Source organism: Pituophis catenifer, unplaced genomic scaffold (assembly GCF_029215685.1).
Source record: "Pituophis catenifer annectens isolate HBS135680 unplaced genomic scaffold, rPitCat1.0.hap2 SCAF_11, whole genome shotgun sequence".
In the NCBI taxonomy this organism is placed as follows: domain Eukaryota; kingdom Metazoa; phylum Chordata; class Lepidosauria; order Squamata; family Colubridae; genus Pituophis; species Pituophis catenifer.
In genome coordinates, this window is record NW_027256891.1 from 17,008,998 (window position 1) to 17,023,413 (window position 14,416).

At 43.9% G+C, this 14,416-nt stretch overlaps 1 protein-coding gene across 1 annotated transcript in view; it reads left to right on the forward strand.

Annotated features, from left to right (window-relative positions):
* The window catches only part of XPNPEP2 (X-prolyl aminopeptidase 2), a 40,231-nt gene that overhangs the window by 9,502 nt on the left and 16,313 nt on the right, over positions 1-14,416 (forward strand). The window contains exons 6-13 of the mRNA XM_070951983.1: positions 709-813; positions 2,099-2,185; positions 2,412-2,558; positions 4,116-4,217; positions 5,829-5,910; positions 9,206-9,404; positions 12,550-12,639; positions 13,603-13,712. Of these exons, the coding sequence (XP_070808084.1) occupies positions 709-813; positions 2,099-2,185; positions 2,412-2,558; positions 4,116-4,217; positions 5,829-5,910; positions 9,206-9,404; positions 12,550-12,639; positions 13,603-13,712 (922 nt within the window). The remainder of the gene's footprint in view (positions 1-708; positions 814-2,098; positions 2,186-2,411; positions 2,559-4,115; positions 4,218-5,828; positions 5,911-9,205; positions 9,405-12,549; positions 12,640-13,602; positions 13,713-14,416) is intronic.

Consider the following 14,416-nt stretch of genomic DNA (forward strand, 5'->3'; position numbering starts at 1 on the left):
CTAAAAATCAACAAAAAGAGAGCTAAACTTCCCACGTGTAATTTCCCACGTCTGTCATCCAGTCGCTGAACCTACAAATGTATGTAAACGAAAAATGTCTCCGCAGCTTTCCCGAGTCGAGTCTGACATTAGCAGCTTTCGGGAAAAGCGCCCTTGAGATTTAAAACTCAGGCGCAGCATTAATTGGCAAAATATTTTCACCTTCCTTGGGAGCTGGATTTCAGGGAGATTAGCACCTCCTCTCAATTGAGGATTTAAAAAATCTTAATTTATAATAAAGATTCACATGCTATGAAGCTTAGGCAGGGTGTGTGTCAGAGGTGGGTTTCAGCAGGTTCTGACCAGTTCTGGAGAACCGGTAGTGGAAATTTTGAGTAGTTCGGAGAACCGGTAGTAAAAATTCTGACTGGCCCCGCCCCCATCTATTCTCTGCCTCCCGAGTCCCAGCTGATCGGGAGGAAATGGGGATTTTGCAGTAACCTTCCCCTGGAGTGGGGTGGGAATGGAGATTTTACAGTATCCTTCCCCTGCCACGCCCACCAAGCCACGCCCACCAAGCCACGCCCACAGAACCGGTAGTAAAAAAAATTGAAACCCACCACTGGTGTGTGTGTCCCTTCGTCACCAACCAGAAAACGACATCTGGGGAAACAGCAGTGAAATCGATTTTGTCTTTGGCGCCTCTGATTTTTAGAATTTCATCCTTAGGGACTGGCGTGATCACCCTGCAGAAAGCCGTTCTCTTCACCGACAGCCGCTATTGGATCCAAGCTGAGCGTCAGATGGACTGCAATTGGGAGCTGCACAAATCAGGTTTGTCCATGTCTTAATTTTATCTTAGAGCTCCACGTTCTCTCTTTTCAGCTCCAGTTGCTGCCAACGATCTCTTAGCTGTGTAAGCAATATCCTAAAGTAGTATTCCTCAGCTTGGCAACTTTTAAAATGAATAGAATGGAATAACAGAGTTGGAAGGGACCTTGGAGGTCTTCTAGTCCAATCCCCTGCTCAGGCAGGAAACCCTACACCACTTCAGACAAATATCCAACATCTTCTTAAGAACTTCCAGTGTTGGAGCATTCACAACTTCTGGAGGCAAGTTGTTCCACTGGTTAATTGTTCTAACTGTCAGGAAATTTCTCCTTATTTCTAAGTTGTTTCTCTCCTTGATTAGTTTCCATCCATTGCTTCTTGTCCTACCCTCAGGTGCTTTGGAGAATAGCTTGACTCCCTCTTATCCAACTCACCACGGCCAACTTGTCACGGCCAACTCACCATGGGAAAACTCACTGCAGGACAAAGAGTTACACTGATATCAAAAGAAATGGTGGAATAGAATCATTAGAGAAAGGATACAAAAGGAGGGACAAAATGAAATCTGACAAAAACAAATTTTTAATCTATTTCAAATAATTAAATTGAATTGATAAATTGTCCTCGTTGGCTGTGGTGAGTTGTCCCACAGGTAGTTGGCCGTGGTGAGTTGGCCATGGAGAGTTGGCCATGGAGAGTTGACCATAATGAGTTGGTCATGGAGAGTTGGCCATGGAGAGTTGGCCATGGAGAGTTGACCATCGTGAGTTGGCCATGGAGAGTTGACCATGGAGAGTTGACCATAGTGAGTTGGCCATGGAGAGTTGGCCATGGAGAGTTGACCATAGTGAGTTGGCCATGGAACGTTGGCCATGGAGAGTTGGCCATGGAGAGTTGGCCATGGAGAGTTGACCATAGTGAGTTGGCCATGGAGAGTGGACCATAGTGAGTTGGCCATGGAGAGTTGACCATAGTGAGTTGGCCATGGAGAGTTGGCCATGGAGAGTTGGCCATGGTGAGGTGGCCACAGCGATAACTTGGCTGTGGCAAGTTATCCAATTCCAATTTTCCAGCTCTTCCCTGGAAGTCCTAGAAATCAGAACCTGGGGCTTCTGCCTACTCAGCAAGTGTTCAACCACTGTTCCATGGTCCTTCCCACAACTGATTCACTCTTGTGACCACTGAAATGGGACTCAGCTCCTGCCATGTTGGTCCATGCTTACAACATCTAGTCCTTCTGCCAATCCAGAGAAAGAGGCATGGCTCACTGATGTCTTTTCTTTTGCAGTGTGGGTCACCTCTATTGGACAATGGATACTCAATGAAGTTCCTGCTGGGGGAAACATTGGATTGGACCCCTTCCTCTTTTCTATCGGTATGAAGCATCTTTGGAGTTTCTCGGGCACATCAGGGCAGGCTCAAGAAGCTGGTCCACCAAAGGAAGATGAGGCTACCTCACTGCCTTGCATTAGCAGCTTGCACTGAAATGCTTAAATGCCAGCTGTTGTGCCTTCCCCCATCTCCCATGACAGTCTCCTGGCTGACGACAGCCATTCTGCTGTGATGTTTCCAGAGCTCTCCTTCCCATTCTCTTTCCCTAGACACTTGGTACAGCTATCAACAGATCCTGGAGGGTGAAAATAGGACTTTGGATTTCCCTGTCGTTAACCTGGTGGACCTCGTGTGGGGCAGTGAGCGGCTTCCGCCTCCGACCAACACAATCTATCGACTCACTGATGACTTCATTGGTATGTGGGGAGCACAAACAAAGTGCCAAGGGGAGATTCATAATCATAAGTTTATTTGTCAAGCATATATAAGATAACAGGTAAAAGTATAAATGTAATTTGAATACTGTACATGAAAGAGTAAGAGTAAAAAGGAATATTAGGACAGGGACAGTAGGCACGCTGGTGCACTTATGCACGCTCCTTACAGACCTCTTAGGAATGGTGTGAGGTCAACAGTAGACAGTTTAAGGTTAAACTTTTGGGGGTTTGGGGAAGAAACCACAGAGTCAGGTAGTGCATTCCAGGCATTGACCACTCTGTTGCTGAAGTCGCATTTTCTGCAATCGAGTTTGGAACGGTTAACCTTGAGTTTGTATCTATTATTTGCTCGTGTATTGTTGTAGTTGAAGCTGAAGTAGTCATTGACAGGAAGGACATTGTGGCAGATCATTTTATGTACTATGCTTAGATCAGACTGAAGTCGGCGTAGTTCTAAATTGTCTAAGCCCAAAATTTGGAGTCTGGTGGCATAAGGTATTTTATTGCGGTTAGAGGAATGGAGGACTCTTTTTGTAAAATATCTCTGGACTCTCTCGATTGTATTTATGTCCAATATGCAGTGCGGGTTCCAGACAGATGAGCTGTATTCAAGAATTGGTCTAGCAAATGTTTTGTATGCTCTAGTTAGTAGTACAACATTACCAGAGAAGAAGCTACGCAAGATTAGGTTAACAACCCTTCATGCCTTTTTGGCAATGTTATTGGTGAGGAGTTGGGGGTCATTTTGCCTGGAGTCAAAGGAAGTTTGTAATTCAATATTTGTCAGGCACTAAGCATCGGTGACATCAGGGACACGGTGGCTCAGTGGCTAAGACACTGAGCTTGTTGATCGAAAGGTCGGCAGTTCAGCAGTTCAAATCCCTAGTGCTGCATAACGGGATGAGCTCCCGTTCCTTGTCCCAGCTTCTGCCAACCTAGCAGTTCGAAAGCATGTAAAAAATGCAAATAGAAAAATAGGGACCACCTTTGGTGGGAAGGTAACAGCATTCCGTGCGCCTTTGGTGTTTAAAGCTCTTCGGCTTTGAAACAGAGATGAGCACCGCCCCCTAGAGTCAGGAACGACTGGCACATATGTGCAAGGGGAACCTTTACCTTTTTATACACAAGAGTCTAGTCAACTAAAGTTCAGTAATAAATTGGTGGCAGATAAGGGTCAACAAAATTCAAAAGAGGTTGGATTTGGGGTTGGACTTGGATAATTTGTGGCAACGTAAGGACTCTAAGCTTATGACACATTTAACTCCACCACCACACGAGCTCTGTCTGCTCTTCCCTTGCAATATTTCTGGAACAGCTCAATTTGAGAAAGGCGGCCTTAGGGCAAACCTCCTCACCTTAAATTGGCTGCCTATCAGTTCTCCTGTTTAATAGAAGCAGCACCGCAGGCCATAAGAAAAATGTATTGTTTTTCTTGCTCTCTTTTGGCCAGACTGGATGCTGTTTTATAGTGAAGGCCAGGAAATTGGCGTTTTCATCAGTCAGGCCTCCCATTCTTATGATCTTTTCTTCCTTTAGGAAGTACCTGGCAAGAGAAGGTTGCCCACGCTCGGTCGCAGATGGAGCAACACAGCAAGAAGCCCACAGCAATCTTGCTTTCTGGCCTCGAGGAGACGGCATGTATGTTGGTTAATATTTAACAGGCATCTATTTATATCTTTCTCTCCTAGATCCCTCCCTCTCCCTCCCTCCCTCCCTCCCTCTCATTCTATCTATCTATCTATCTATCTATCTATCTATCTATCTATCTATCTATCATCTATCTGTCTGTCTGTCTATCATCTATCTATCTATTTATCTTTCTATCTATCATCTATCTATCTATCTATCATCTGTCTCTCTCTCTGTCTATCTATCTATCTATCTATCTATCATCTATCTATCATCTATCATCTATCTATCTATCTATTTATCTTTCTATCTATATCTATTTATCTATCTATCATCTATCTATCTATCTATCACGTACAGTATCAATCATCTATCTATCTATCATCTCTTTCTATCCTATCATCTATCTATCCTATCATCTATCATCCATCCATCCATCCATCCATCTATCATCTAAAGTATCAATCTATTTATCATCTATTTGTCTGTCTGTCTATCATCTATCTATTTATCTTTCTATCTATCTATCATCTATCAATCTATCATCTATCTCTCTGTCTGTCTCTCTAGCTATCTATCTATCATCTATCTAGCATCTCTGTCTGTCTCTCTGTCTCTCTGTCTCTCTGTCTATCTATTATCTATCTATCTATCTATTTATCTTTCTATCTATCTATCATCTATCTATCTATCATCTGTCTGTCTCTCTGTCTCTGTCTATCTATCTATCTATCTATCTATCATCTATCTATCTATCATCTGTCTGTCTCTCTGTCTATCTATCTATCATCTATCTATCTATTTAACTCTATCTTTCTATCTGTCTGTCTATCTATCTATCTATCTCTGTGTGTGTCTATCTATCTAAATATCTGGATATGTATCTGTCAGTCTGTCTGTCTGTCTGTCTGTCTGTCTGTCTATCTATCTATCTATCTATCTATCTATCTATCTATCTATCTAGATCATCTATCTCTATTTTTATTTCTATAACCATCAACTATCTAGCTATCTCCAACCTAGCTAGATAAGGTTGTAGCTATCTCCAACCTTATTTTTAATAATATCTCTAGGCATTGAACATACCTAATACTACTTCCTCCTCCTTTGTTCTTCCCAATAATAACCCAAATTGGGCCCAAAATCACCGAGCTGCTTTCATGCCTAAGCTCGTACTAGAACTCATAGTCTCCTGGTTTCTAGCCTGTAAACTCTAAGCAGTTTACAGAGTCAGCCTATTGCCTCCAACAATCTGGGTTCTCACTTGACCGACCTTGGAAGGATGGAAGGCTGAGTTTACCTTGAGCTGGTCAGAATCGAACTGCCAAACTGCTGTCGGTCAGCAGAATTAGCCTGCAATACCGCATTCTAACCACTGGGCCACCACGGCTCTGCCCAGCATATGAAAGATTCGATCGTGTGTCTTGTTTCCTCATTACACAAAACCTCTAGTTATCTCTTCTTCCCATCTTTGTCTCAAATTCCTACTTCCTGGCTCCCTGCGGTGGCCTTGGCTGCTTCCTTGTCTCTCTTCTGCGATCCATCTCTTCCTTTAATCACTTAACGGCTGTCCTGGTTTAACAAGGGGGATGTTACAGGCGTCTTTTTGTCCCCCTGTAGGGCTCTTCAATCTTCGAGGAGATGACATTCCTTACACCCCCGTCTTCTACGCTTACACTCTTCTCACCAAGACAGATATCAGGTACTTGATCTCCCTGCAACAATTCAGACAACCGTCTGGTTCCCATCGTAAGTGGGAGCTTCCACGAAATGTGGCCAGGGTCCAACCGAGCAGTCAGCTTTCCATTCCTTTCGTTTCCTTTCCCCTCCCATTCTGTTTTTCTTTTGATTTTTCCATCTCCGCCCCCACAGATCAGCATGCTCAGACATCGTTGGGCTGTCTTTAGGAGAGAGAATTGCCTTCTTCGTCTTCTCTTTGTTGGCTAAAGAGGGGGTTTTTTGGTCCCATGGGTTCTCTTAAGTTTCCTGAGATCCCTCTTCTGTGCAGATTCATTTGGGTGGAATATACTGGAGTTGCTGAGGTCCTGGTAATCACCTCTGAAGTTCTTCAGAAAAAAATAGACGAAATAATAAAGCCTTTTGTGCACATCTGAAAGCCTTGTCTACTGGGGGTTCGCAGGGGTTCGGGAGAACCTCTAGCTAAGATTCCATGGATTTCAGAGAACCCCCAAATCCCACTCCCGGCTGGCCCTACCCTGCCCTGCCCTGCCCACTCCACCCCTCCCCTCCCGGAGTCCCCACATAGCCCGTTTTGGATGCAGGTAAGTGCAGGGCATCCGTGGAGGCTCGGAGAGGGCAAAAAACGGGCCTACCAGAAGCTTGGGAAGGCCAGAAATGGGCCCATTTCCAGCCTTCAGAGGGCCTCCGGAGCCTGGGGAGGCTGTTTTCGCCCTCCCAGAGGCTCTAGAAAATCCCAGGGAGGGCAAAAATGCCCCCCCCCCCACCGTGGTGCAGGAGGCTGATTAGGCCACGTCCACGGCCACCCAGCAACCAGGCAGAGAACCCCTTGCTAAAATTTTTGAAGCCCACCCAAAATCTCCATTCCCACCCCACTCTGGGGCCAGCCAGAGGTGGTATTTGCCAGTTCTCTGAACTACTCAAAATTTCTGCTACCGGTTCTCCAGAACCTGTCAGAACCTGCTGGATGTGTTCCCTTTATTGTATTTTTCTGGTAAGATACCCAACAAAAATACTTCTGGTTTTAAATCAAGTTCAATGTTGTTTGCAAACAGAATACAAGAATGTCAGAAGGAAGAGACTCTTGGCCGTGACAGCAACGTGGCAGGTCCACAGAGAGAGAGAGAGAGAGAGAGAGAGAGGGTTGGTCCATGTGCTCCCAGGGCCTCTTGGCTGGGTGCCACAAAGATATCCAAGTGCCAGCTGGTACTTTGAACCAGCCTAGAACTCTGAACTGATGTGGCAGGACAAGGCTTACGTACTTAAGGAGGAAACGAATTACAGGACTTGTAAAATCATGGTGGGAATGTGGAAAAGAGCCATGTTTATACGGCGTGAACTTTGTGTAGTCGAAAGCAAGCCGACATCTTGCATTTGAATTCACAGGCACGAGAAGGAAGAAGGAAGGAAGGCTTTGGGTTGTGAAAATCCTGCAGTGGGTCTGCCTAATAGGGCTTTGTGTTAAAATAAACTTCACTGTTTAGGATAGCGCAGATGGGGAGAATTTTAAAACAAATGAACGATCCACCGCCGTTCGTGTTATATTTGTATATGTTTTCAGCGAACGGCAAAACAAATGTGGGGGAAGAGAGGCCTGCGTCAACCTGATGGCCTCCAGATGTCTTGCACTACAAGTTCCAAGAGCCTTCATCAGTATGGGAATTGTAGTTCAGCATCTCTGGAACAGAGCAACTTGAAGAAAGCTGACTTAAGCCTTTTTCTTCATCGCTTGGAGAAAAGTCGCGGAAATGCCTTTTGAACCCCAGGAGAAGGCCCGTTTGTCTTCTCCTGAGACGATGGTCAGTGGGTTGGAAGCTGCAAGAAGTGGGCTGAGATCTTGGCCTGGCCAACATTCAGTGGGTTGATGTTATGTCGATCATCAACTTTTAACCGTGCCTAATTGGCAAAGGGGTTATTAAGGAGCTAAAAGGAGGAAGCGTGGCCAGGAAATGCTACTCTCCAGCACAGAGAACAATAGTGGGATGGAAAGGAAGATTTCTAGTGTGATTGGAGCTCTCCTATAAATGCTGAACCGTAACTCCCAGCAGCCTAGCCAGCATGGCCAATGGGGAAGGATCAGTGGTGAAATTCAATTTTTTTTTACTACCGGTTCTGTGGGTGTGGCTTGGTGGGTGTGGCAGGGGAAGGATACTGCAAAATCCCCATTCCCTCCCCACTCCAGGGGAAGGATAATGCAAAATCCCCATTCCCATCCCAGTCCTGGGGGAAAGATACTGCAAAATCCCCATTCCCACCCCACTCCAGGGGAAGGATACTGCAAAATCCCCATTCCCACTCCACTCCTGGGGGAAGAATACTGCAAAATCTCCATTCCCACCCTACTCCAGGGGAAGGGTACTGCAAAATCCCCATTCCCACTCCACTCTGGGGCCAGTCAGAGGTGGTATTTGCCGGTTCGCCGAACTACTCAAACTTTTCGCTACCGGTTCTCTAGAACCTGTCAGAACCTGCTGGATTTCACCCCTGGGACGGATGCTGGGAAATGTAGCTGCCCAACATTTGGAAAGGCCACATTTTCCTGAATAAACTCATTTCCTTTTTTTTTTCAAAAACATTTTTATGAAGTTATAAAATATTATAAAATACAAAAGCAAATAAGAGGACAAGGAGGGGAAAGAGAAAAGAAAATTGTGGAAGGGTAGGGAAAGAAAAAAAAAACATTGACTCCCGACTCTCTCTGTTACAGTAGAAAAGGGCATTATCCAAAAAAAAAAAAATCACAACTTTTGGTTTTACCATAATAGTATGAACCAGTTATTTCTGGCAAAAGTCTAATCTACCAAACCCAAAGTCAAGATTTCATTCTTTTTCACATCAAGCATGAAGTTCAGAATCGGTTTCCATCAGAGGTGAAACCCACCTCTGATGGAAACCGCTTCTGAACTTCATGCTTGATGTTTCACATAACAGTTGTGGGTTTCACATAACTTTACCATCAGTTCGCCGCGCACTGAAAATGTGCGTGCGCACCTTCCGTTCATATGCCCGGCCTTCCACGCATGTGCTTTGTTCGCGCGCGTGACTTGCACACATGCAGGCGGCTTAGAAAACATGGCTAAATAGGACGGCATAGAGCCAGGGCGGGTGGGCAGATGGGTAGCCTCACCCAAAGGTTGCCACTACCAGCTGAAGACCACCACTGGTTTCCACGTGGAAACAAAAGTAGTCAGTTTTGCCATTTCAGCCAACTCCCATCGGCTTCTGCAACCGTTCTTCTATAGGAGGATTAAATTCATTCCCAATGGGGACGTCTCACTTTTCCTTTCCTTTGCCCCCAGTCTGTTTGTGAACCGGAGTCGGCTGAGCACCGGAGCACTCCAGATGTTGACAGCAGGGTGTGTGGAATCTCTGTGTGTGAAGGTCGAAGACTACGACCAGATAGGGGCCAGCCTGAGAAAATATGCCCACCAAGATGGAGTGATCATCTGGATCGGAACAGAATACACAACTCTGGGGCTTTACAAGGAGATCCCTCAAGTAAGAGAGAAGAGAAAAAGAAAGATAAGCTAATTTGTCTTCTTCCCCCAACCCAGAGGTCGGCAACCTTAAACACTCAGAGCCACAAAGGTCCTAATCGGAAGCCCCCGTTCAATTCTGGAGCCGACCGGAAGTTCGGTTCCCCCATCATAGTCTCCTAACGTGGCGTCCTTTTTCCTCTGCCGACTGGAAGTTGGTTCCCCCACCAAAGAGTCTCCTCCTAACGTGGCGTCCTTTTTCCTCTACCTATCCTAACCGAAAGCCCTATCAATTGTGGAGCTGACCAGCAACAGGGAGCAGAGGGATGAAAGAGCCACATGTGGCTCCAGAGCCGCGGGTTGCTGACCCTTCCCCCAACCTATCCTAATCTCACATTTCTCCCACGATTAAAAGGAGAGTATCTCCTAACCCCGTGATGGCAAATCTATGGCACATGTGCCAGAGGTGGCACGCAGTGCTCTCTCTGTGGGCACGCAAAACTTTGCCCCAGTTCTGTTCTGCAGTGCATACGCATGTGCCTCCCACTGGCCAGCTGGTCTTCGGGTGTCTGCCGCGCATGTGCATGGGGCATGTGGGGGATATATGCACATGCATGCAGGTGGTATGCGAGCATGTGTGGGTGGCCAGGTGCATGCGCAGGGACTGCACAAACATTACATTTTGGGGGTTTGGGCATGCACGCATTCACACATGTGCTTTGGGCAATCGGTCCGGAAAAGGTTAACCATCACTGTCCTAACCACTTTCCACCTACGAGCTATCTCTTCTAATACCTGTTCAATCCAACAATTTAAACCCATTTTTAAAAGACCAAGATTTAAGCAGAAGCACAACATCGTCTCAGAAGTTGTAAACAAGGACACAACAAATTGAGCAAGTAGAAGAGGGTAACTATCATACATGTCCATTATTACAACAGGCTATTAGCAATGTAAAAAAAGAAAGAAAGTAAGAATTGGACCTGTGCTACAGTTTGCATCATGCTCCTAAACACAAAGCAAGATGCCAATATAATTCTTAATTTCTACGCAGGGGGAAAAAAAAGAATAAATGTTTGATTGCCACTTGAGGAGGACTTTATTCCACTTCCTTCTTCCTAGATCATGAATCCCTTAGATCGTGAATCTTCCAGAATCATGACAAGCAAAGATAACTGTGTTCATTGCAAAAACTGTTAAAGATGAAATGCGAAGAAACAGAGGGCAGATTAATGCAACTGATTAATGGAATTTGCTGTGATGAGTGATGCAGTTGGTTAATATTTAATCTCTGAATGAGCCTCCTATAGATATGCTAAACTTTCCCCCAGTTTTTCTGAATTAACTTTCCCCAACTCTGGGGACAAGTTAGCAATTTTTCCTCCTCCTATCCCACCTGAAGCTCCAATAGAGGAACGCTGCAGATCTTCTGAGATTCATGCAGCAGCAAAAGCTCTTGTAGGAAGTGCCCCATCTCAGGAATCAACCTGACCTGGAATGAAATATTCCAACAGCAATAGCACTTAGAGTTATATACTGCTCCATAGTGCTTTCCAGCCCTCTCTAAGCAGTTTACAGAGTCAGCCTATTGCACCCAACAATCTGGGTCCTCATTTGACCCACCTCGGAAGGATGGAAGGCTGAATCAATCTTGAGCCGGTCAGAATCGAACTTCTGGCAGTTGGCAGAGTCAGCCTGTAATACTGCTTTCTGACCACTGGGAAGGAAAGAATGGCTCTTTATGCTGAGATGCCAGTGAAAGCTTGTTGCCAGCTGTGCATTTACAGGTGCATGGCTCAAGAAATTGCTGTAATTCCCACAGCGCTGCTTTAGGCCTGTGAAATTTACCTATGTAGTAGGCTGCATTGCTATTATCATCTTTCTCCTCATCTCTTGTCTTCTCTTCTCCTCTTCCCTATTATCTTCTCCTATTGGTATCTTATGATAAATTACTTGTTATTTGTCTCTTATGATTAATGATTGTTAACTATGAATTATGATCTATGACCTATAACCGTGATGGCGAGCCTATGGCACGCGTGCCCTCTTTGTGGGCACGCGTGTCATCACTAGCTGCTCTTCTGGTTTCTGGCAGGCACATGCATGCCAGCCAGCTGATCTTCGTGGGTGCTGGAGCGCCAGAAAACAGCCTGAAAATGGCTGAACGATGGCCCAAAAAACGGTAAAAAAACAGGCCATTTTTCGGGCCGTTTTCAGGCCGTTTTTTGGGCTGTTTTCAGGACGTTTCTTGGGCTATTTTGGGGGGCAGTTTTTGGCCTGAAAACGGCCCAAAAAATGGCCCAAAAACATGCATGCATGTGCCAGCCAGCTGGTCTTCATGTTTCCGGCGCTCCGATGTAGAACGCATGCACATGCATTCCGGTTTGGGCACTGGGTGCCGAAAAGGTGCACCATCACTGACCTATAACTTTATTGTTGTATATGTGTACATTGAGATCTTATGCACTGGAGACAAATTTCTTGTGTGTCCAATCACACTTGCCTAATAAAGAATTCTATTCTATTCTATTCTATTCTATTCTATTCTATTCTATTCTATTCTATTCTATTCTATTCTACTCTACTCTACTCTACTCTACTTTATTCTATTCCTATTTCTTATTCTATTCTGTTCTACTCTACTCTACTTTATTCTATTCCTATTTCTTATTCTATTCTGTTCTACTCTACTCTACTTTATTCTATTCCTATTTCTTATTCTATTCTGTTCTACTCTACTCTACTCTATTCTATTCTATTCCTATTTCTTATTCTATTCTACTCTACTCTACTCTACTTTATTCTATTCCTATTTCTTATTCTATTCTGTTCTACTCTACTCTACTTTATTCTATTCCTATTTCTTATTCTATTCTGTTCTACTCTACTCTATTCTATTCTATTCCTATTTCTTATTCTATTCTGTTCTACTCTACTCTACTCTATTCTATTCTATTCCTATTTCTTATTCTATTCTGCTCTACTCTACTCTACTCTACTCTACTCTACTCTACTCTACTCTATTCCTATTTCTTATTCTATTCTGTTCTACTCTACCCTACTCTACTCTACTTTATTCTATTCCTATTTCTTATTCTGTTCTAGTCTACTCTATTCTGTTCTATTTCATTCCACTCCATTCTAAATTCCCACCTTCCTGTTTGCAGGAAAAACTCTTGGAAGACGATTTCTCCCCTGTCATGCTCTCCAAGGCTGTCAAAAACTCCAAGGAGCAGAAGATGATGGAAGCCGCTCATGTATGTAATCCACAGCAGGGACACTCACCCCACGTGATGCAACGACCTTGAGAGCCGAGGTCCAAAAGGACCTTCAGGAATCAGTGAAAAGGAACACCCAAAGCTGGAAAGATTTTGAGTGTTGCACTGTGAAGCTTTGTGAAGCATACTGGCCTAAAAGCTGAAGGACAGAGGGGCAGAGGGGCAGAAGGTTAGAAGTACGCAGTGTATAGCTAGTCCTCAACTTGTGACCACAATGGAAGCAGAATTTCCATTCTGCTAGGCAAGGCATTTTTTAAGTGAGTCATACCTGAATTTATCACCTTTTATTTATTTATTTTTTGCCATGTCTACGGAGATTCTCAGTCTTTCAGGTCATAGTTTCAAAGGTGCTTTTTCAAAAGGCAACTGGCCTTTTTTTTTTTTTTTTTTTTTTTTTGAGGAAGAAGAGGAAGAAAATATTTCGGTTCTCATCCAAGAACCCTTCTGGATTTTCTCCAGGGCTGGGCTTCAAAAATTTTAGCAGTTGGTCCTGGAACTACACTTTAGTCACTGTGTACGCACACCGTGTTTAACTTGGTTATTAAATTAATCTATTTGGAGAAGGGGGGATTCTCCCAATGGACTGGATCGCACTAACCCCAAAAGCCAGATTTGCCCATCAGGCTAAAGCGTAAAAAAAAATTCAAACATTATTCAAACTAACACAAGCAGAACTGTTGTGTAAATATAGCTCCAAGGGTTTTACTAACCCAGGGAAAGTGCTGTGAGAGCAGAACCCAGAAGAAGTCCCTGTTTAAATCTTATTCTGACTCCAGCAAAAAAATAAATAAATAAATAAAAATAAAAACTAGGCATGGCTGTTTTCCTATCCAATCCTGGTATTGCAACTTCTCCCCCTCCTTGCTTGTTCTCCTGCTTCGGTGCAGGGTTGAGTGACAGTGGCCCTTTCCGGGGTCTCTCTTTGCTTTGCGTTGGCCTCAGATACGAGATGCCGTGGCGCTGATCCGGTATTTGGTTTGGCTGGAAAAGAAGGTGCCCAAGAACTCTGTAGATGAGGCGTCTGGAGCACATTACCTGGACGCGCTACGAAGGTCAGTTTGAATGAGGCGATTTTAGGGGCCACTAATAAGCAGAGGGGAACTAGTACAACTAGACAGTCGGGTAAAACATTAGTAGAATGAATGCATCCATTCCCCAAAATGAATGAATAAATGAATGAATCTATCTATCTATCCTATCATCTATCATCTACCTCTTTCTTTCTTTCTATCCTATCTATCATTATCTCCTATCATCTATCATCTATCATACATCCATCATCTCTCTCTATCTATCTATCTATCATTATCTATCCTATCTATCATCTATCTATCTATCATCTATCTCTTTCTTTCTTTCTATCTATCCTATCTATCATTATCTATCCTATCCTATCCTATCCTATCATCTTTCTTTCTATCCTATCTATCATTATCTATCCTATCTATCATTATCTATCCTATCCTATCATCTATCTATCTATCATCTATCTATCATCTATCTATCTATCACCTACAGTATCAGTCATCTATCTATCTCTTTATCATCTATCATCCATCCATCCATCCATCTATGTATCTCTATCTATCTATCAATCTATCTATCATCTATCACCTACAGTATCAATCATCTATCTATCTCTTTATCATCTATCATCCATCCATCCATCCATCCATCCATCTATGTATCTCTATCTATCTATCAATCTATCTATCAATCTATCTATCTATATCATCTATCATCTATATATTCTATT